The sequence below is a fragment of the Colletotrichum destructivum genome, chromosome 7 (genome assembly GCF_034447905.1).
Source record: "Colletotrichum destructivum chromosome 7, complete sequence".
Taxonomy (NCBI): domain Eukaryota; kingdom Fungi; phylum Ascomycota; class Sordariomycetes; order Glomerellales; family Glomerellaceae; genus Colletotrichum; species Colletotrichum destructivum.
Genome location: NC_085902.1, coordinates 443,905 through 465,425, shown reverse-complemented (window position 1 = coordinate 465,425; position 21,521 = coordinate 443,905). Strand labels below are relative to the sequence as shown.

Below are 21,521 nucleotides of genomic sequence, written 5' to 3'. Positions count from 1 at the left end.
AAGCGGCGTCAATGGTTCTGGACACTTTTTTTGCTCTGTAGATATTAGCAAATGGAGTGCCGGCTGGTGTTTGTCCAGTGTCTAACTGCTTCTTGAATGTTGTGATATTTTGTACAATGTGATAGTAGTACACTGCACGTCCTGGTTTGTCGCAAGGCTGTCCAGTCAGATCCTACATCCCGTGGACATGCAATTCCAGTCGTACGCCTCTTAACCCGTTTCCCCCAAGAGCTTTCCCTCCAGCTTCCATATTCCGTACGCCGCGTAACGAGCCCCGTGTATATTTAGCCCACTGTGGCCTTCTTGGGCTTCATCGTACCGTACTTGGAGCGAGAGGAGACACGGTTCGCCACACCGCCGAGATCGAGGGCGCCACGCACGAGGTGGTATCGCACACCGGGACAATCCTGACTGCGGCCACCGCGGACGAGGACGACGCTGTGCTGCTGGATGTTGTGGCCCTCACCGGGGATGTAGGCGGTGACGTGACGACCGTTGGAGAGGCGCACACGGGCAGTCTTGCGCTGGCCGGAGTTGGGCTTCTTCGGGCGGACAACACCGACCTTGAGGCAGACGCCCTTGAGAGCGGGCGCATTGATATCGGACAGGGCGGGGGAGACAGCGTGACGGGCACGCTTGCCCTTCTTGTGGCAGCCCTGTAGGTTGAGAAGAATCAGCATGAGCTTCGGCGGAGAGGAGAGGCAGACGGGGAAGAAGGGGGACGAACTCTCAAGACCTGCATGATGGTGGCATTCTGGACGGGAGTGGAGGAGAAGGAGCGAATGAGGGGGGCGGCAGTCGGTGTGAGGAGAGATGCGGCGCGGGGGAAGGTTGCAGGCCTCATCGCCGGAGCGAAGAGGGATCTGAAAAGTGTGCTGGCCATGTCGGACAACCGGTTATCGTGGGCGACGGCGTCCAATTGCTGTCGTCACGGCTGCTGAAGCTCTCGGCGCGATGCGCCTACATTGGATTATTTTTTGGACTGCTTAGCTAAGTCACTACACGTGACCCTCTCCCTGCTTAGCCAGTTCGGACCTCAGGCACCGGTGTCTCCGTCCCCGGACCCACTCACTCGGGCCACCTTGGCACCGCTCTTTGGGCCGACGGGACCGGCCTTTCTCTGCCAGCTGGAATCACATGCCCGCCTTTTGAGGGAGATCCTGACGTAAGTGACTGAGACCCCTGGTCCCTTTCCCAGTGCTGCGCCGTCGGCTTTCCCCCAGACGGCGAAGCTGGGGATGGGTGGTTGCCCCCGCTGCGGGATGGATATCCTCGGCTGAAGCGCCCACTGTGTCTGTTCGCTAGCCGCCAGGTACCGTGGCTTCGAATGGGCTTTGAGGTTCACGGTCTAGGGCGCACCACATCTCTGGCTTGATACTTTCCCGTTTTCCTCTTAGACTCTTTCTTAAAGTCGATCGTAGCCTCCCATCTCCTGTCCGTCCACCCCTTCATTTTGGAAAACCGTCTAAGGCCAATTGACTAAGTTCGCCCGGGCGTCACCCTCTTCGTTTGAATCGTACAGCCGAGACAACAGGCCGAGGCCATAAGTACCTGGTCAGCTCCGAGGATCTGCGATCACCCACACCTCCGGCGACTTTTCCTGCTTTTCACTCTTCCTTCCCCTGACTTCTTTTCGAGTGATCTCGCGGTTGTCTACACTTTGCATCTTTCATCATGTCGTCGATTGCAAGGGCTATGCGCCCTGTCATGAGGGGAAGCCGCGGTGTCTCTGCTCTCGCCAGAGCTAGGACATGCACACCGGGCAGAGCATTCTCGCCACTCCAGCAGTAAGTTGCCAACATGCCCATCATCCCGACACGTCTGCATTCTTTGCCATGCCAACCGACGCCGTGTAGGACCGCCAGACCTCTCTCTACCACTCAGCGCCGCCGCAATGCCGACCACCTCGACATCACCGACATCCCTCCTACGCCCATCAGCCATCTCTCCGAGGTGGAGGCCGCCATGCAGGAGACTGTGAGCAAGTTCGCCAACGACGTGATCGCGCCCAAGGTGCGCGCGATGGACGAGGCCGAGAACATGGACCCGACCATTGTGGAGCAGCTCTTCGAACAGGGTCTTATGGGCGTCGAGATCCCCGAGGAGTACGGCGGCGCCGGCATGAACTTCACGAGCGCCATCATAGGCATCGAAGAGCTCGCGCGAGTGGACCCCAGCGTCAGCGTGCTCGTCGACGTCCACAACACCCTCGTCAATACCGCCATCATCAGATGGGGCAGCTCCCAGCTCAAGAAGCGCTTCTTGCCCAAGCTCGCCACCAACACTGTCGGCAGCTTCTGTCTGAGCGAGCCCGCCAGCGGCTCCGACGCCTTCGCACTGACGACCAAGGCGACCAGGACGGAGAGCGGCTACAAGATCAGCGGCTCCAAGATGTGGATCACAAACTCCCAGGAGGCCGGCTTCTTCATTGTCTTTGCGAACCTGGACCCCTCCAAGGGGTACAAGGGCATCAGCGCCTTCATCGTCGAGAAGGATGCCAAGGGCTTCTCCATTGCCAAGAAGGAGAAGAAACTCGGCATCAAGGCCAGCAGCACGTGCGTCCTCAACTTTGACGACGTCGAGATCCCAAAGGAAAACCTCCTCGGCGAGGAGGGCTCCGGTTACAAGTATGCCATCGGTATCCTGAACGAGGGCCGCATCGGCATCGCTGCCCAGATGACCGGTCTTGCCCTCGGCTCCTGGGAGAATGCCGTCAGGTACGTTGAATCCCCACCCCCCGCCCCTCGGGCGTGCTACTCTCACCCACAAAACATTAGGCACTAACCCCTTTCAGGTACGTCTGGAACGACCGCAAGCAGTTCGGCCAGCTCGTCGGCGAATTCCAGGGCATGCAGCACCAGATCGCGCAGTCGTACACCGAGATCGCGGCCGCGCGGGCTCTCGTCTTCAACGCGGCGCGCAAGAAGGAGGCCGGTGAGAACTTCGTCATGGACGCCGCCATGGCCAAGCTGTACGCCAGCCAGGTCGCCGGCCGCGTCAGCGGCCTCGCCATCGAGTGGATGGGCGGCATGGGCTTCGTCCGCGACGGCCCCGCCGAGAAGTTCTGGCGCGACAGCAAGATCGGCGCCATCTACGAGGGCACCAGCAACATCCAGCTCAACACCATTGCCAAGCTGCTGCAGAAGGAGTACACCGCATGAATGCCGTGCTTTCTTCCTTGACATAACCCTTTGTTTGAGTGAGGGGGGATACTGGCGAAATTGGACGGATCGTGTAGATTGGTAGACGGAGTTTTGTAAAAGAGCGACACGATTCGGTGTTGAGGCGTCTTGCCTCGAAACATGGCTACTTTACTCGCTCTTCTGGAATACTCGCGTGATTGCCCGAACAGGTCTCGCGTATCGCGTGAACGAGATCTAGCCGACCTGATGTCGGCAATGCCGCTGCACGGGAGTATCTGCCGATGACGTGACTCCCCCCCTGTCGCGCTCATTCTTGCCAGCTTGCCGGCCTTCGTCTTCGGCTCCAGCCGGAGGAATTGATTCCTCGAGTTGCTCAGTCCCTTCGTGGCCAACTGTTATGCTCTAGGCGATCATTCTGGGGTAATACGCGCTTGTAAGTAGACGACCGGTCTGGATCGCCAGACTGAAAGAGAGAAAGCCGATGAAATAGCCAGACCCAAGCGAGACCAATGTAGACGGAACGTAAACTCTTCATCAGTTCTTCGTATGCTAGCTTCCAAACTAGAAGCCGTATATCTCATCCTCCAGGCGGGCTCTCGGCTGGTTGTTACCCTACCTACATGGAGTTATTGACAGGTTGGAAAGGATGCCCTGGTTGTGGCAGGTTGCAAACAAAACAGATTGATTACGATACTCTGGTTGCGCAAAGCAGTTGATGGGGAAGAAACCTAGCGTTTTCATCGGCCCCAAGGCATTGTTGAGAATGACGCAAGAGCTTTCAGGCCTGGTCCATTCCGATCAGCATCTGCCGCCCTGCATACGTAGAGAGATCGTCATGTTGATGAAGCTGTTTGTGATCTGCACAATCACATTTGCCCTCAAAAGCACGATGCCAAAATCAGCTGAGAAATTATCATTCAAGTTAGCCGCCAAGAAAATGATGTGATTGATGCTTCTTAATGTTTCTCAAATAAAGTAGACACATCCCATCACCCGTTGCTTTCTCGTATACAGTCCCAGGAAGATTCCTCTGTTGATGGCAACCGCTCGGAATGGCGTGTGTAATTCTACAAAGACAAACAGTTTTAACTCTTACTACAAGGTCGATAGCTTGAAGTTGTGTTAGTCAGTGTTGTATGTTAGAAGTGCCGCTGAGGCAAAGCAGGAGAGAAGGTGCCGTAGGCAGTGGCATCATCGTATGCTTGCACCAATCATATCGTGCATGGCAGCTCGTCCGTCCTACAAATGGCATCCCAAATTCCCATAAGCAAGTGCCGCCGGGTCGCCAGCATGAACTTGACGACGCACATATGCCGCGTTGGGGTAAAGCGCCTTGTCCGACTTACATCAGACCAGACAGGACAACATGGACTCCAACCACACGGACGTTTTGTTCAAATACTGGAGTCTGCAGCGGACTTGGCAGGATCGGGAAGCCAAAAACTTTATGCGGCGATAGTGCCGAGCTGTCCCGATTGGCTTCATCGCATCTCCTGGATGGACAGGGTGCGAAAAGAACGAGAGAAAAACGTCCATGTTTGATATGATGGGTCCCCGGCAGCTTATTAGTCTGATTTCACAGAGCAGACAGGCCAGGCATCGGCATGGGCCGCAACCCTCTGTCAGCGTTGGTAGAAGCGAGTCTTTGGCTTGCGTCAGGCTTTTGAGGTGCAGATGGAGAGAGAAAGGACATCCCGCCGGGGCGCTTTCCGCATGGCGCGGGCCGAGGGAGGTGGAGGGATGGCCGCCGCCATCGCCGGTTTGAACGGTGGCCGCGAAGCGAGGGGGTGGGTCGAAACGGTTCCGCGACGTTGGTGTCTCCTTTTTAAACCGACGGGGGATAATGTGGGCGTTTTCGGCAAGTATCACTGTATCGATGGCCAGCAGTAACCATTGGAGCCAAATAATGCTGGCTTCTACCAGCTATGCCGGCCGGGACTGGGTGGCCGAGGCGCAGACCTTTTTCCTGCTGTAGGAAGGGCTAGGTTTGTTTCAAGGGAACGTTACAGTTGGCAGGTTGATCGCCCTCGTGTTGGGACGGGACGGACGAGCTGGGTGACGGGCTTCCGACGTTAGCGTTCGTTCATGTCCGTTTGGAGGAGACAGGCAGTAGAACGCGGGCTTCGTATTCAAACCCTTGTTTTTAGGGCGGTGATCCGATTCAGGACGCATCGGAGCACCAACAGGTAGCTGAAAGGCCTTCCGGTATCTGGTGCGAGGCAGAAGGCTTTTTGATGGGAACTATCGGTAGGTTTCTGCCGGGGGCCAGCCGGCTGGCGGCAACCCATTGGCGGCATGACGGTGGCTCGTAGTCGTGGCGTTGGGCATGGTGGGAGATGGGTCAGCAGTTGGATGTTGGGGATCCGACGTTGACATGTGCCGGAAACATGGAGGCGGCCGCTGAGAGTCGGGTGGCTATTGTGATGTACGGATACACATGTATGTATGTGGACTGTAAAAGTACTCGATATTTGCGAAGGAACACACGGCACTAGCAGAGCAGAGTTCAACCGACAGGAGACGGGAAATCTAGGGCAGCAGCATCATCACATCAGATCATGGAGAGTTGTGAGTGTGGACGATGAGGTGTGATGAAGGTAGTGTTTCCCCCCCTGCCCTGCGTTTGCCTTGGTGGGCTTGGGCATTGAGTGGACGTCAGAAAGCCTCCTGCCCAGAGGCGGACAAGATCCTTGTGTTCGTACTGTACACATGCAGCCCTCCGAAATGGCAAGTGATTGGCGCAGAGCAGAAATGAATCTTCACCGCGGTGAAACAACCGAAAAGTCCTAGGAGCCCCACATCCGATCTAGGACTTTCGCTCTCTCTCTCTGTTTTCCATTCTCTTTCTCTTTCGCTTTCCGTTCTGCCTGCAGGACAGACAGGGCGCTGTCACAATTGATTGATTCGATTGATTGCTAGCCAAACACACACTGGCCGAGAGCCTGATACTCGGCTGGGCAGGGAACAGTGGCCGATCAACGACGAGAAAGCGGGAGACTTTGGTTTGCTGCCCCGTCACCCCCGTCTGGCCTGCCATTGTCGCCTTCATATCCGCCTGGGGTACGACATCAAACACAAGCCATCCCGGAGCAGCTGGACTGGTGCAAGCAAGTAGCAAGTGAGGTATTCGTACACACCTTACCTACCCGACACTAGGTACCCAGGTATAGAATACCTACTCATTACCAACACGCCAAGTGAGTTGGTAGGGTTCCCGTGCCTGGGGGGTAGAAGAGAGGGGGGAGGAGAGCTTGTTGCTCAGTTGTTGGCTGGCCTTGTCAGGCATGAAAACCCACTGAGAAGAGGGACCAACCCAGCACGCGCATCCGCAGGTTTGTTGTTGGGCATCAGAGGAGATGGAGATGATGGGAAGCGGATTGGGGGGGGGGGGGGGGGGGGGGCGTGGGACCGGCGAAACAATAGTGTCCATGGTGCAAATCGATGTTGGGGAGTGTGGTTTTGGACGCTTGGCCAAGAGCAACAAGCGAACACAACGCAACGAAACGAAACCAGAGGAAACGGGAATGGGGAATCAATCATCTGAATCGCAAATGTCTTTTCACGGTTCTGTCCCGGTTTATAGCTCGCCTGCCATCACATCCGAGTTACAGAGTTGCTTCGTCCGTCCCGGTGCTTTCGTAACACCCACCCCTCCATCCCATCCATTCAGGTCGTCGTCCCCCTCCAAAAGAGGTACGTAATTTCCATCTTCCTCCAAGTCCTGCCCTGCCTGTCTCTCGCAGGACTGGAAGGTGAAAGATAGGGAGTAGGAGGAGGACGCTAATTAGACGGTGGGCATTGAGAATGATGTGAGAGCAAGTACTTGGCAAGGAGTACCTCGACTAATGACTGATAGCATTAAGTACATCAAGTCCTAGTACCGATCTCGACACCCCCACTCTCTCTCTCACTAGGTATTATCTCCTCCTCCTCTCCTCTTCGGGCCCTCCTCTTCCTTCTCCTCCTCTTTGCCCGCCCACCTCCACTCGACGCACAGGCACTGGTGAAAGCGCGAAGAGAATGAGAGAACCGACCCCTCCCGAGAACCCCCCCCCCAGTCCTGTGTCCTGCTCTAAAATCCACTGACGACATCTTTTACCATCAAACCCAACCCGCGAAAAAAACAACACCGCTTCCTCGAGGGCTGGCCGCACCCACCGATCTCCTGTCGTAACAGTCCCCGACAGACAGACCGATCCCTCCGCTGTGCCAACCTGCCCCGAGCCCCTCCGACGCCGAACCTCCGGTATCCATCCCATCATACCTGACCATACCACATCTTACCATACCACAACACACCTTGCCATACCTCCCCATCGCAGACGTCCACCCTCTCTCCTCGCGTCGTGCCGTATCTCGTACCTCGCACCCGCAACTCGCTTGTTGCCCGCGTCATCTTTGATGTGACCGAAGCAAAACCGAGACATCACATCAAGCCCAACTCTCCACAGCTTCAGGGCATATTTCCTTTCCCGATCAAAAACAACAACAACACAACATCATACTACCACCACATATTCCCCGCGCGTGGAGTCGCGCACCCTTACCATCACCATGAACGACGAAGATGCCATTCAGAATATCCTCAAGAAGATTGAGCGCGAAAAGGCTCTCCTCAATGCCGCCAATGCCATGAGAGCGCAGACCAACAACGAGGCCGTACGATCACGACTCGACTCTCAGATGCGCGATGGCCGCCGGAATCTGCAGTTCTTTGAGGAGAAGCTTCGCGAGGCCCAGCTGCGTCGTGGTATGGACAACATGTCTATCGGCTCCCCCTCCGGCGACGGCAGGCCCCTCAGCGGCGACATGGACGACGTGCCTCCGCCCCCTCCCAAGGATTCCGGCTGGGACCAGCGCGGCGGATACGGTGCCGGCGCCGCAACCTCTGGCGGCAACGTCCAGTACAGCCAGATTGGCGGCCACGCCGACCTCATGCCTCCCCGCCATCCTTATGCCAACCCTGGCCCGTCTTCGTCCGTCCCCAAGTCGCGCCCCAATTTCACCAAGCTCGGTGCGCATCCTCCTCATGCCCCGTCCCGTAGTTGCCCGCTAAAGTTGCTGACCGCTTCGTCCTAGACCTGATCAAATATGACACCCCGTATCTCGGTCCTCGTATCCAACTCATGCTGTCGCAGATCCAGTTCAAGCTCAACGTGGAGGAACAGTACCTCAAGGGAATCGAGAAGATGGTTCAGCTATACGGCATGGAAGGGGACCGCAAGAGCAGGGCCGATGCCGCCGCTAGGAGGGTTGAGTCCAAGCAGAAGATCCTGCTGCTGAAGCAAGCCATGAAGCGCTACGAGGAGTTGCACATCGACATGGACACGTCTGATGCCCAGGACGGTGAGTTTGCGCCACTGCTATGTCACCTTCACTCGCCGCATCGCCGCTAACCTTGCGCCACAGATGATTCGATCAACATGCCGAACCTGCGCAAGCCTCTGACTGGTCAGCTCTCCATCCGCGTTGGTCAAATCAAGGATGTCGACCATGCTTCCATGAGTCGCTTCAGTCGGGGGCCCGAGACCTTCATAGCCGTCAAGGTCGAGGATAACGTCGTCGCCCGCACGAGAGTGACAAGGACCGACAAGTGGGAGGCCGAGTACCACACCCTCGATGTTGACAAGGCGAACGAGATCGAGCTTACCGTCTACGACAAGCCCGGCGAGCATGCCATCCCCATCGCCATGTTGTGGGTGCGCATTTCCGACATCGCCGAGGAGATGAGAAGAAAGAGGATCGAGGCCGAGATCAACAGCTCTGGATGGGTGTCGGCCGACAGGATGGGCGCCCCGCCGGCTCAATTTCCCATGAACCCTCCTGCGCAGCAACAGTCCTTCGGCGCTCCTCCTCCCTCTCCCGGCCTTGCTCAGCAGGGCGCGCAGGGCCAGCCGGCGCCTGGGGGCATGCCGAATCCCCCAATCGCTCAGCAGCCCATCGACGGCTGGTTCAACCTCGAGCCCGCCGGTCAGATCCAGCTTTCCTTGGGCTTCCTCAAACAGAACAACGCCCGGCGCCCCGTCAATCTGCAAGGTCTTGGTCGTGTGGGTGCCGTTCGTCAGCGCAAGGAGGAAGTGCACGAGATGTACGGCCACAAGTTTGTCCAACACCAGTTCTACAACATCATGCGCTGCGCTCTTTGCGGGGATTTCCTCAAGTACTCGACCGGCATGCAGTGCGAGGACTGCAAGTACACTTGCCATACTAAGTGTTACTCGAGCGTTGTCACCAAGTGCATTAGCAAGAGCAACGCTGAGACGGATCCGGACGAAGAGAAGATCAACCACCGCATCCCCCACAGATTCCAGGCCTTCTCCAACATGACGGCCAACTGGTGTTGCCACTGTGGTTACATCCTGCCCTTCGGCAAGAAGAACTGCAGAAAGTGCGCAGGTAAGTCTCGTTTCCTAATTCAAGATTTTCATACAAATCTAATCTTGTATAGAATGTGGTCTCACCGCTCACGCCGCGTGTGTTCACCTTGTTCCTGACTTCTGCGGCATGTCGATGGCCGTGGCAAATCAAATCCTGGAGGGTATCAAGACGACTAGGATGATCACAAAGAACAAGACGTCGTCTTCCTTGAGCGATCGCACGCTGAGGAAGCCAACTAGCCCCACTAGCACCATGGGCTCCCCCCCTCATAGTGGTGGGCAGGCTCCGTATGCTGGGGGCTCTCCGGAAGCGACCGAGGCCGCGAAGCTCATGTACCAGCAACAGTCGCCGCCGGGCCAGCGACCTTCGCACCCTGATCGCACTTCCAGCTCAGCGGCGGCGGCAGCAGCAACAGCGGCGATGAGCGGCACGATGGCCTCGCAGCCAAAGCCCCAGTCGCAGGACTACGGGCAGTATGGTGGACGTCCCGGCTATCCCGCTCAGGCAGAGCAAGAAGACCCCTATGGTGGACGCAAGTACAACCCTGCGGACTACGCGGCAGTTAACCAGCAAGCTGCCCCGTATGCTCAGCAACCTGCCGTACAGCAACAACGACCGGTTCAGCAGCAACAGCAGCAGCAACAACTTCACCAGCAGCAACAGCAGCAGCAGCAGCCGCCGCCCCAGCAGTACCAGCAACCACCTCAACAGCAGATGTACCAGCAGCAGCCCGTCTCCTCGCCCAAGTTGCAGGACCCGCCTCAAATCTCTCCTATCGCATCGTCTGGAGGTGTCCCTAGTGCTGGACGCAAGCCCTTGCCATTGGCCACCGACCCAGGCACTGGTCAGCGTATCGGGCTGGATCATTTCAACTTCCTGGCTGTCCTGGGCAAGGGCAATTTCGGAAAGGTCATGCTTGCGGAGACGAAGCGATCCAAGAGGCTCTACGCCATCAAGGTGCTGAAGAAGGAGTTCATTATCGAGAACGATGAAGTGGAGAGCATTCGGTCCGAGAAGAGAGTGTTCCTCATTGCTAACCGGGAAAGACATCCATTCTTGACCAACCTCCATGCCTGTTTCCAGACCGAGACCCGTGTCTACTTTGTCATGGAGTACATCAGCGGTGGTGATCTCATGCTTCACATCCAGCGAGGCCAGTTCGGCACCAAGCGAGCCCAGTACGCGCACCCCAATCACCCCTTCCCTCGCCCTTCCATGACCATTCACAAGAGCTACTGCTAATGCGTCCCAGATTCTATGCTGCCGAGGTCTGCTTGGCACTCAAGTACTTCCACGAGAACGGCGTCATCTATCGTGATCTGAAGCTCGACAACATCTTGTTGACTCTCGACGGACACATCAAGATTGCCGATTACGGTCTCTGCAAGGAAGACATGTGGTTTGGCTCTACTACCAGCACCTTCTGCGGTACACCAGAATTTATGGCACCAGAGGTACAACCATCCGTCTCACACTGTGCTTTGTACGAGCTTGCTGACAACTGCGCAGATTCTTCTCGACAAGAAGTACGGCCGCGCTGTTGACTGGTGGGCATTCGGTGTCCTGATTTACCAGATGCTCCTCCAGCAGTCTCCATTCCGTGGTGAAGACGAGGACGAAATCTACGACGCCATTTTGGCCGATGAGCCTTTGTACCCCATCCACATGCCCAGAGACTCCGTGTCAATCCTGCAGAAGCTCCTTACTAGGGAGCCCGACCAGCGTCTGGGCAGCGGTCCCACGGATGCGCAAGAAATCATGAACCAGCCGTTCTTTAGGAACATCAACTGGGATGACATCTACCACAAGCGTGTTGCGCCGCCCTTTTTGCCGCAGATCAAGAGCGCCACCGACACCAGTAACTTCGACTCTGAGTTCACGAGTGTCACGCCCGTCTTGACCCCTGTCCAATCAGGTATGTGGAATTGCACCATGAAACTAACAATGACATTTGCTAACGAATTACAGTTCTTTCGCAAGCCATGCAGGAAGAGTTCCGCGGCTTCTCTTACACTTCCGATTTTGACTAGAAGAAGGGCGAGGAAGCGGAAGCAGTAAAGAAGACGTCCCCGGGAACCCTGTGTACAGTTGACGCGGGTAGCTGACGAGGATGATGCCACCGACGTGGGGAGAAGAAGAATACCAATGTGGCGAACAGCGGAACAAGCGCTGGCGAAGCGCAACCCCCGCGCGCGCCAGGCCCCGACGACGTCAGCCTATGTTGCATAGAAACGCTGTGCGTCGTCGGGTTGTGACGCCGAGCCGCAGGCGGAAGGCGAAGCGACGGGCAAACACGATGTAGGAAGCTTAAGTAGTGCGTGTGGCCCCTCTGGCCGTTCACTACCTAGTGGACATTGGAAAAGCGGCAATGTCGGCGAATCGCAGCTAGAGGTAACCGACAGGGTCGGATCCATGTGACCCTACCGCAGCTTCATCTAATAGACGGAACCTTTTGTGGTTTAAATCTCTTTACTGGCACATGTTGTGACTGAAAAGGAGACGGCGACAGCAACTGAAGAGGTTGTCCTCAAGCTCTATATGGTATCGTATTGTACAGGCTTATATTTACAACCGCGGCAGGGAGTGGCGTGACTTATGTTCGTCGCAAGAGCAGCAGGGCGATGCCTCCCGCCAAGGTAGCTCCGGCAGCAGCGCCCTCGAGAGCGAGGATCGAGGCGTCTCGCATGCGGAGGTCGATGTGACGCTCACTATACAGATCGACCAACTTCGCCTTGAGCAATGCCGGAAGCGCAGGGTCGGTGAGGAACTCGCGCCACGACTTGGGCGTCGGGACCTCTTGCTCCAGTGCTTCGAGGGCACTGGCGACCTCTCGCTCCATCTCGTGCTGGACGGCCGGCTCCTCGAGCTTGGCGCTCAGCGCTTCCGCTCCTGCTGCGGCCGCTCCGGTCGCTGTTGCTTCCGCTGTCGCAACCGCTGCCGCAGCCTCAGCCTCAGCCGCTTCCGTGGACTCCGCGACAAGCGTCTCTTCCTCCATCACCACGGATGGCGCGGGCGTCGTCGCCGCAGCGGCGGCAGCGGCGGCAGTGGCGGCATCAGCAGCGGCATCCGTGGCCTCCCTCTGCGCCAAGGCGGCCTTCAGACCGGCCAGCTCGGCGGTGACGCCCTCGAGGACGGCCTTCTCCTCCTCGACGACGCCAAGGACGAGCCTCCTCCGCTTCCAGGGCTCGGCGACGAATTGTAGGACGATGAAGAGCAGGACGTTGACGCCCATGAGGCCCCAGGTGCCCCAGGTGGAGGCGCGGCGGATGCGGTCGGACCAGATCTGCTCCTCATGGTAACGCTTCAGGATGCCGGCGTTGAGCTGCTGGCCCAGGGCCTGCTCGGCGTGCTCGGCGTCGGTGAGGGCCTCGGCGGCGGCGGAGACCTCCTGCTCGAGGGAGTGGTCCTGGCGGTAGAGCTGGGTGAAGCGCTCGAGGTCGGTCGGGGACCACATCTCCTTGCGGGCGAGGAGGGTGGTGACCTCGCGCTGGGTGGTGGCGCGCTTCGCGTTGGTGGTCTTGTAGGTGGCGCGGGCGGTGCGGACGAGGGCCTGGGCCTCGGCGAGGCGGGTCTCGAGGAGGGTGTTCTGTTCCTTGATGGCCTCGATGGGCGAGTAGCCGGTGAGGGTGTTGAGGGTAGTCGAGGCCGTCAGAAGGCGGGTCTGGACGGTGTCCATGAGGTGGGAGAGCCTTTCGGAGAGGGCGGGCGGGAGGGCGGTGTAGATCTTGGTGGCTATTTCGGGGAGGGGGTCATCGGGTTTGGGTTTGGAGGAGCTGGGGTCCGAGGAAATGGTGGTAGCGGTGTCGTCGTTTGTGGGTTGAGTCGAGGAGGACGCGGCCGACCTCGAGCTCGAGTCGGGAGCCTTGGCGGAGCTCGAAGTCGTGGCATCTGAGCTCGGGTAGGAGGAGGAGGAGGAGGAGGAGGAGGATAGCTCGCTTGTCGGAGAGGCTTGTTTGACTTCGTCCTTCGAGGCAGAGGAGCTCGGCGGGGGGGGCGGAGGAGGGGGGAAAGGAGGGAGCCCGGAGGAGTAGGGCTGTCGACGGGCGGCGGACGGCGACGGGAGGTTATGACGCAGGGCGGGGGCGAAGAGGGACTGCCATCTCGGAAGGTTGGCGGTGGTGCGCAGGCCGATGCGGGCGTGGACTAGGCGCGACGGCGGCCTGGCGATGGGAAGCATCTTTTTTCCCCTTCTTTTTCCTTTTCCTTTCCCGGTGTCGAGAATTAGTACTCTCTCTCTCTCTCTCTCTCTCTCTCTCTCTCTTTCTCTCTGCCCAGTGGGAAGGGGAAGAGAAAAAGGGTGGACCAATTGACCGGTTGAGAGGGTTTGGTCGGTGGGCCGAGGTGTTTAAACGCCAACGGGAAGAGTACCGAAGTTTGGACGAGAAGGAGAGTCGGGTTCGGCGCTAGGTTCGGATCGTGCTGAGCCAACGGAGCGGGTCCCTTGGCCGGGGTTCTGCCGGGAGTATCGTTGGGGGATAGTCTCTCACCGCCTGCCAAAACTGGAATATTGAGCGAGAGGACGGGCCGGTGCCGGCGGTTCATTTTGGCGGGGTGGGGCCCGGAATCGTATCTTGTTTTTCGCCCGGTCTTTAGAGAACAGCAGCAGCGGACTGGAACAAGGGGTCGCATTGTTAAATCGGTGGCCAAACAGCTTTGCTAAATATTGCCTACGTGAAACAAGCCGTAGTATAATCTCTAGATTTATGCTAAAGAACAGTATACACGTCCGTCATCTCAACCAGTGGCAAGGAAGATAGTTATTCCAGCTCGGACCACTCCTGAGACTGCCCCTCAGGTAACACAACACGACGAACTCATCCAGATCCACCCTTGAACTTCTTTCCAAATAGGAGCAGCTGAACTTGATCGTAGATGGACAGCACGCCTGCGCCGGCAACACCACGGAGCACATTGGCACCGGTACCCTTGAAGAAGGAACGGTAACCCTCCGTCGCGGCAATCTGGCGGGCAGCATCGAGCGAAGACTTGTACTTGACAGCCTGGAGATGAGAGACACGCTTTAGCGACAGTGTATCATCCGAGCTTGGAAGGGAATCATGCATACCTCTCCGGAAGTCATCATCATCCGGCGACGAACAGTATCGACCGGGTACGATGCGATGCCGGCACCGACGGTGACACCCCAGCCGAGGAGGAAGGACGCCACAAAGCTGTTGTCCAGGGACCCCACGAGCAACACCGGCTTGAGGGAGTCGTACATGCCGAAGTACAGCCCGCGGTAGGCCACGATGCCGAGGACCGACGGACCGAAGCCGCGATAGAGGCCGGTGATGCCGTCCGTGGCGAGCGTCTTCTTGTAGACGTCGACGAGGCCGGTAAATTGGCGTTCTCCGGTGCCCTTGGCGGCTTTGGCGTCGTTGGCCAGGCGCGTCCGGGCGTAGTCGAGCGAGTAGACGAAGAGCAGGGACGTCGCGCCGGCGAGCTGTGGGGGGAGGGAAAAGGGGCGTTTTGTTAGCCGCTGGGTAAAAAAGGGCAGTGTCATCGTTTGGCCGCGGCCGTGACTTACCCCGCCAGACGCCAGGTTGCCTGCCATCCACTTGAGGTATCCGTCCCGGTCCTTCTTGAAGGCGAACATGCTCTTGAACGTGTCGCGGAACGCAAAGTTGAGCGCCTGGGTCGGGAAGTAGCGGATAACATTGACGCCGTTGCTCCTCCAGAGCGCCAGGACGCCTTCGGCTTTAACGGTGCGGGTGAAGCAGTCGAGGATGCCGTCGTACTTGCGGCTGAGGCGGCCGGCTTTGATCATCTCGTCCTGGCGTTGTGCGGCAAGTTAGCGGTCGAGCTCAGGTACCGAATGTGTTTCAAGGTAAGGAATGCGTCAGTTGCGGTTTCGTACCTGGTTCTGCAGAAGGAGCTTGATTCGTTCGATGGGAGCTGCCGCGGTTTTGGATACCGCAGCTGATATGCCGCCCACTGCATAAGTTGTCAGTCTGTGTTACCAGAGCCGGGAAGCGCTTTTCGTTCATGATTCGCCTCGTCGTCTGGTTCTGGTCCGACTGCGCGAAGCATCAGAACCGAGGCAAGGTGGGAAACCAACTCAAGAAGTCAACCAAGAAGTTCTATAGGAAAAATCAGCAATCAGGTGCGAATTCAAGACCGAGTTTCGTGACATGGAAATTGTCCGAGACGGAAGGGTGAGAAAACATGAGCTTACTGGCAGGCCCGAGGAGGGCGAAACAGCATTGTCGTTGCCCATCTTCGAGTCTAAGCGGCTTTCGCTTGGTGATTGCTAAAATATCTGTTGACGTGAAGCTCGAGACGGTTCTCTAAATCAAAAGTAAAACATTTAAACTTAACTGAGAAAACGAATTGGAGCTCTAATAGTAGTCTAGCAGAGACAACGGGTTACATCGTACCGAGTATCTTGGAGGCTCTGCACCACGCTCGGACCCCCTTCCTCGCTCGGAGGCCTAGGCCTCCGACTAACAAGAGGAGTCGCCGCTAGCTTGCTCAGGATGGCCGCTTTCTCCCGAAACATCACACAGGTATTACCATTCAACCGCCAATTCACTCGGAATCTGACGTGCATACCCCCGAGAAGTACAAATGGATCCAGTGACAGAATCTGGGCACCATGGGCGCGGGATCTCGGTGAGACCAGAGCCATTGACATCATCAGAATCATTTCACTGACACTGCTGCGAGTGTGACACCTGTCGAGCTAGGAAGGTTGGGCTCGCCTGTTACCTTTCCCTACCTCTTCTTCTCCTGCTTCTTTAGCAGAAGCAATCGATACGGCGCCCGGCTGATGTTTGTACTAGATCAAATGTGACCGAGGTTCGCCCTGTTCCAGCTGCAAGGCATCTAACACTGTTTGCCACACGACAAGAGGTCCTCTACAGAAACGGCAGCGGGTTCTAATCTCGCCTCGCTAGTAAGTGCAATTCCAAACAAGCCGTTGCCACGATTCAACGGGCGGCTAACCGTAGTTTGCCCTGTGATAGTGAAGAAGAGATCGCTACCGTCAGCAGTCGTCTTGCTAGGCTTGAGACCCTGATACAGACCGCACTCACAAAGTTGGGCTCACCATTGGAGACGGACAGAACCCCAAGCATACTTGAGAACCCTCCTCATGTCCCAGGTAGTCTCTCTTTCGAAGGTGACTCGTCCTTTGCTACACACTCAAAACACACAACGCAAGAATTCGAGAGACTTATGGGCGGCTTGCCATACTCAAAAGATGGAGAAAATGCTGTTGCATCCCTTCGTGCAGCCGTATATCCAGGGTCGATTAACCTCCGAGACCCACAAACCGCAGCCTTGAGACCAGACTTTACCGGCCTGCCTCTTCCTCCCCGGCAACTGGTCATAAGGATTCTTGGTTACTGCAAGAGTACACAAGCATCCTCCTGCACAACTGAGAACAGTCACTAAGTCGTATGATTCGCAGACAATATCACTCGGTTCTTCAGGGATTACCCGTTTTTGTCGCTGGCTACCTTTACCGACATGTGCCAACAGGTGTATTTCCCAACCGACGAGTGTACATTGAGCGCCTTCATCATTGTCAACTCGGGCCTCTGCAACCTCTTGCGGGATCTCAACGATGACACCATAAAAGCTATGGGCCTAGGGACCCCGACCGTCGCCAGCAGTATCTCCATTTGTGCAACCAACGTCATGAGGGCTGTGTTGGATCTGAGATTGACTCTCGACGCAACCTTTGAGAACATTTTGGCCTTGTTGCTTTCGGTGCGGTTGCTTTGTGCGTCACTTACTGGTTGATGGCTAACGAAATAGCAGGCTTCGACACGGATGGACTGGTCAAGTCCGTCGTTTGACTGGAGGCTGATATCTCAAGCGTCTGTACTCTGTCAGGAAGCAGGCTACCATCGACTGCCGGCCGCTTCGACAAGTGAGGAAGTCCGCAACAAGTGCTTGGTCTTTTGGTATGTTTGGGGGTTTGATGTCATGTTTTCATTTAACCTCGGCCGGAGCCCGACCTTGCCGGACCACGACATCACCACGACTCGACCTCTTTGTCCAGGAGATATTGATATCACTTGGGGGCATGGATTCTTATCATGGCTGGATTCTGTCCGTCTTCAACACGAGATCTACCAACATCTGTATTCTGGCCAAGCCCAGACTCAATCTCCCGAAACCAAAATCCAGCATGCACAAATATTCGTCGAAAGACTGTTGGCTATGAGACAAGACTTTGTGGCGGTGAGAAGGGATCCTCCGTACTTCGCCAAGGGTGAACTAACCAGCACATAGGGCAAGGCTGGGGATGGATCAGAGTCAACTAGGGCAGATGTTACGGCGGCTGAAGAGTCCTTCCAACTCATGTTCTATTCTTTGCTGACGTTGGTATACCGCGTAATGCCCGTCCCGGAACAAGCTCATCCACTTCGGTTTTGCGACGACTGCACGTCCGCGGCGAGGGCTGCCCTCAATATTCAGAGAAGGGCGTGGGAGAAGATAGGAGCTCTGAATGATGAAAACTGGAAGTTGTTCCTTCACTGGTCAGTGCCCCTTCTGCTCGAGAGTCGTTTGATTCCACGTACTGAGGTGGCCAGGACTCTCATCTGCTCCCCCTTTGTGCCATTCATCGTCGTTTTCAGCAACGCCATAGCGACCGGGGACGAAGCAGACCTGCAACTGCTGGATCAAGTAGTGTCGTCTCTTCAGCATGCGGCTCAACAGTCGCCGAGTATTGCAAAACTGCACCATGTTTGCAACGCCTACCATCGAGTCGGTAGGCTCTATTTTGAGGGCGGACATCGGAAAAGGAAAAGCCTAGAGTCCGGGGAAACCTACAACGGCGTCCAAGGCAATAGCAATGATCTCACCGGTACGCCATCTACCTTGGATACCAACAGTGTGCTTCCCATTATCACTTGGGACGGCCTGTTTGACGAATGGAATCTTGGGCTTGGTGAGGAAAATGCGCTGGAGGTAAACTCCTTTCTGGGTAACTATTTTTCGGGAAACCTTGAATTTTAAGGGGAAGGTAATTTTTATTGGGTTTGAATGTAATGGACACGTTTATTACAACTTCGACACACAGAACAAGAAACACCAACTCAAAGTCAAGATTCAGTACAAAAGGCCATTTTGTGTAGCTTAGCCGAACTTCGTGGCACATGGACGAATGTTGCTTGCCGCCCAACAGGTCAGCAAGGCCACCTGTGCGATGAGACGCTACTTGGAACGATCCAGTCTATCATTAACATTACTTGTTAGCTGACACTTGCTTCCTCCATGCTACCCTAGATTGAATGAATGCGAAAAGGCTTTTCATTCCCGACGCCGCACTCGGAACTTGATCCGGCGGAAACGCAATGAAGCCGTGTGTGGCGCCGGGGAAGATCTTGACCACGGCCAGCCCACCCGCCATCTGCCACTTTGCTGACATGAATATGGTGTCATCGAGGAGGAAATCCTTTGTACCGACAATGAAGAGGGCTGGCGGTAGGCGTGTGCTCCGCCCGTCCGCGTTTCTGTAGGCTTCGAGGTCGGCGTACAAGGGTGATATCCGGGGGTCCTTCCAGGCATCACCGGACACGTCGGGTCGATACAGGTTGGCAAGCTCAAGTTCCTTCGCAGAATCGTTTCCATCCTTCATGGCTGAGCGGTGGTGGATCTGCGAAGGCGTCGAGCCGAGGTCGTAGCACCCGAACAACAAGATCAGCCCCCCCGAAAGCTGGAAGCTCCTGATCTCTTCTTTTTCGTGGGAGAGGAGGTGCAGCGCGGTCTGCAGGCTGAGATGTCCCCCGGCGCTCTCGCCGCCGATGAAGGCCAGGTCCGCGTGGAATCGATCCCGCGCGTGGAGGACAAGCCACTCGGCAACGTCGAAGCAATCCTCGTCCCCAGCGGGACCCGGGTGCTCGGGTGCGAGTCGGTACCCCGCGCTGACGATAATCAGCCCGGCCGTGTCGGCGATGCCCTGGAGCCAATGGTCCTGATCTCCGGCGTTGCCCATAGACCAGCCACCGCCGTGGATGTGCATGAAGACGCCGTTCACCGTGTTCTCGGTGGTCTGCGGCCTGAGTAACCGGCAGGTGATGTCCCGTCCCGGCTGACGTGAGGGGATATGGATATCGGTGGCGTAGTCGAGACGGACGGGCTTGATGGGGAACTCGCCGTTCTCCCACATCTGTCTGTATTTGCTCACCCCGACCTCGTGCCACTTGGGGATACTTGCCATGGCAGCTTTGATGGCATCGTCAAAGTTGGAGCTGGAAGGAGGAATAGCCGCCGGGGCAAAGAGGTCGGCTGGCAAGATAAAGTCTGATTGGATAGGAGACGATGACATGGTGTTTTTAGGATATCATTAAACCAGTAGTGGTGGAGTTGTCGTGGAAAGGGAAAATGTTGTGCAAGTGTCCGAGCTGATACTGTTGAAATAACATTAAGAGGCAAGAGGTCCAAGTTTTGACAGATGACCTGAAGGTACGGAGGCCTAGGCCACCGACGGAATCATGCCCAGATTTACGGAAGGTAGCGGTTTGTTAAGGCCGAGTTTGGATGGTAAGCACTTAGACACAGAGCATCCTTTGAACCGGATCGGTGGTGTTACCGTCGGAGGCCTCGGCCACCGGGCTGTAGACGATGTCATGGCAACGATTTTTTAACAACAAATCCGTCTCTAAAGCTGTTCATTGTTCCAAACTGTGTTTGTTTATTTGATTTACGTGCTTTAACGCTTTTCAGACATTACTCAGCTCCGTGCAGCCGTGCCTCAGTTTGATTTGGCAAGTCAACCGCCCATTGTGAAGTCTTGCTAGCTAAGCTCGTCCACGTAACAACTACATAGAAACAATTTTTACCAGCGAAGGAGCTCACCACAGTAAATCTAACTCTTATGGGCTGCGACCGCTCTATAACGAAACCTTAGTTTGCCGCAATACATGCCGGCGATGCCATCCGTGGCGAGTGTCTTCTTGTAGACGTTGACGAGACCGGCGAATTGCCGTTCTCTGGTGCCATTAGTGTCTTTGAATTCGTTCCAACGGGCAGCCAACAGCAAATTGTCTCATCCTAGAAAACTTGGTACTGAGTAGTTAAGCAAAGGTGTGTCTTTTATAGATCCGCGGAAAAGGCAGCAAGCGGTGTCGCAAAGTGGTGTCAAAGGGCACTGGATTCCATAAGGTACGATTAGCAAGAGCAAAGGTTTGCTTTTGCTCAGCCACGTCAGAGACCCAATATTCGACACAGTAAAAGTGCATCACCTAGCACTTAACACGTTAAGAGTTCATAAGAACGTTAATTTTCAAGTCTCGAGACTAAACTCTCCCGCAAAATGGCCTCCACGACCAGCAGGGTAGTGAGAACCTTAGTAACTCTAGCCTAAATAAAAGGAGGGAGCCAGAGAACCAGCCCCCCTTGAAAGGAAGATCGTAGGCACAACTTATAAATTTATCAATCTCAGAATTACTCCGCTGATCCCTAGGGGCTTAACACCTACAAAAGTCGATTTCCAAACCCAAATCAAAAACACCCTGTTAGCCCATCACCTTTCCATCTCTCACCAGACTCTATGAACACTACTTATCGATGGATGGTATGGCTAACATGACCACCGGCGAGCTGATCTGCCGCATTGGTAGCTTCGAATGGCTGTGGCGATGCATCACTTCCCTATGGGGGTTTCTCAACACATTTCTCGCACGCATCATCATCTCACTCGCACGCATTATCATCTTGCTCGCACGCACCGTTATCTCACACTTTACCACACACATCATTCTCGCCCTCCTGCGATGGATACTGGCCACGTCGAGCATCCCGAAACTCTTGGGGATCGAACCTAACAACCAAGACTGCATATCGAGCTCCACGTGTAGCATCTGTCTTGTGCTGCTTCTCCTTTTCGGAATTCTAGTCATTTTTGGCCTACGTTATGCCATTGACGTCACGAGGTTGCCTACCTTTCAGCGCAGTCCTGAGGCCTACGCTTTCATATATTTTACAGGCGTGGGATGTCCCGGCCTGTGGCTGGCTATGTTGTGGTGGTCCTGTGTTGGTATTTGA

General features: G+C 56.0%; 7 protein-coding genes across 7 annotated transcripts; 3 read left to right on the top strand and 4 right to left on the bottom strand.

The window, feature by feature from the left end:
* Position 1: 1 nt before the first annotated feature.
* Positions 2-950, bottom strand: CDEST_10673 (Putative small ribosomal subunit protein uS12). The gene is made up of 2 exons (XM_062926829.1): positions 728-950; positions 2-656 (listed from the first exon to the last, which is right to left on the bottom strand). Exons 1-2 carry the CDS (start codon positions 881-883, stop codon positions 285-287), a joined length of 528 nt encoding a protein of 175 aa, XP_062782880.1. The 5' UTR covers positions 884-950; the 3' UTR covers positions 2-284.
* A 421-nt stretch (positions 951-1,371) lies between these two features.
* Positions 1,372-3,460, top strand: CDEST_10672 (Putative acyl-CoA dehydrogenase, acyl-CoA oxidase/dehydrogenase, middle domain-containing protein). Its single transcript, XM_062926828.1, has 3 exons — positions 1,372-1,787; positions 1,857-2,717; positions 2,795-3,460. The coding sequence occupies exons 1-3, from the start codon at positions 1,675-1,677 to the stop codon at positions 3,159-3,161; spliced, it is 1,341 nt and encodes a 446-aa protein (XP_062782879.1). The 5' UTR covers positions 1,372-1,674; the 3' UTR covers positions 3,162-3,460.
* Positions 3,461-7,055: 3,595 nt separating this feature from the next.
* On the top strand, positions 7,056-14,065 carry CDEST_10670 (Putative serine/threonine-protein kinase, active). The gene is made up of 7 exons (XM_062926826.1): positions 7,056-8,157; positions 8,223-8,489; positions 8,553-9,539; positions 9,592-10,699; positions 10,774-10,975; positions 11,031-11,436; positions 11,490-14,065. The coding sequence occupies exons 1-7, from the start codon at positions 7,698-7,700 to the stop codon at positions 11,549-11,551; spliced, it is 3,492 nt and encodes a 1,163-aa protein (XP_062782877.1). The 5' UTR covers positions 7,056-7,697; the 3' UTR covers positions 11,552-14,065.
* CDEST_10671 (uncharacterized protein) lies at positions 12,100-13,889 on the bottom strand. Its single transcript, XM_062926827.1, has one exon. The coding sequence runs from the start codon at positions 13,696-13,698 to the stop codon at positions 12,115-12,117; it is 1,584 nt and encodes a 527-aa protein (XP_062782878.1). The 5' UTR covers positions 13,699-13,889; the 3' UTR covers positions 12,100-12,114.
* A 270-nt stretch (positions 14,066-14,335) lies between the features above and the next one.
* On the bottom strand, positions 14,336-15,738 carry CDEST_10669 (Putative mitochondrial carrier protein; the record flags this gene model as incomplete). Its single annotated transcript, XM_062926825.1, has 5 exons — positions 14,336-14,521; positions 14,587-14,964; positions 15,049-15,294; positions 15,379-15,455; positions 15,687-15,738. 5 exons carry the CDS (start codon positions 15,736-15,738, stop codon positions 14,336-14,338), a joined length of 939 nt encoding a protein of 312 aa, XP_062782876.1.
* Positions 15,739-16,088: 350 nt separating this feature from the next.
* Positions 16,089-18,491, top strand: CDEST_10668 (uncharacterized protein; the record flags this gene model as incomplete). The annotated part of the gene is made up of 6 exons (XM_062926824.1): positions 16,089-16,133; positions 16,304-16,416; positions 16,487-16,875; positions 16,933-17,234; positions 17,286-17,711; positions 17,763-18,491. The coding sequence occupies 6 exons, from the start codon at positions 16,089-16,091 to the stop codon at positions 18,489-18,491; spliced, it is 2,004 nt and encodes a 667-aa protein (XP_062782875.1).
* Positions 18,492-18,720: 229 nt separating this feature from the next.
* Positions 18,721-19,803, bottom strand: CDEST_10667 (Putative alpha/beta hydrolase-3; the record flags this gene model as incomplete). The annotated part of the gene is made up of 1 exon (XM_062926823.1): positions 18,721-19,803. The coding sequence occupies one exon, from the start codon at positions 19,801-19,803 to the stop codon at positions 18,721-18,723; it is 1,083 nt and encodes a 360-aa protein (XP_062782874.1).
* Between the last annotated feature and the right edge of the window lie 1,718 nt (positions 19,804-21,521).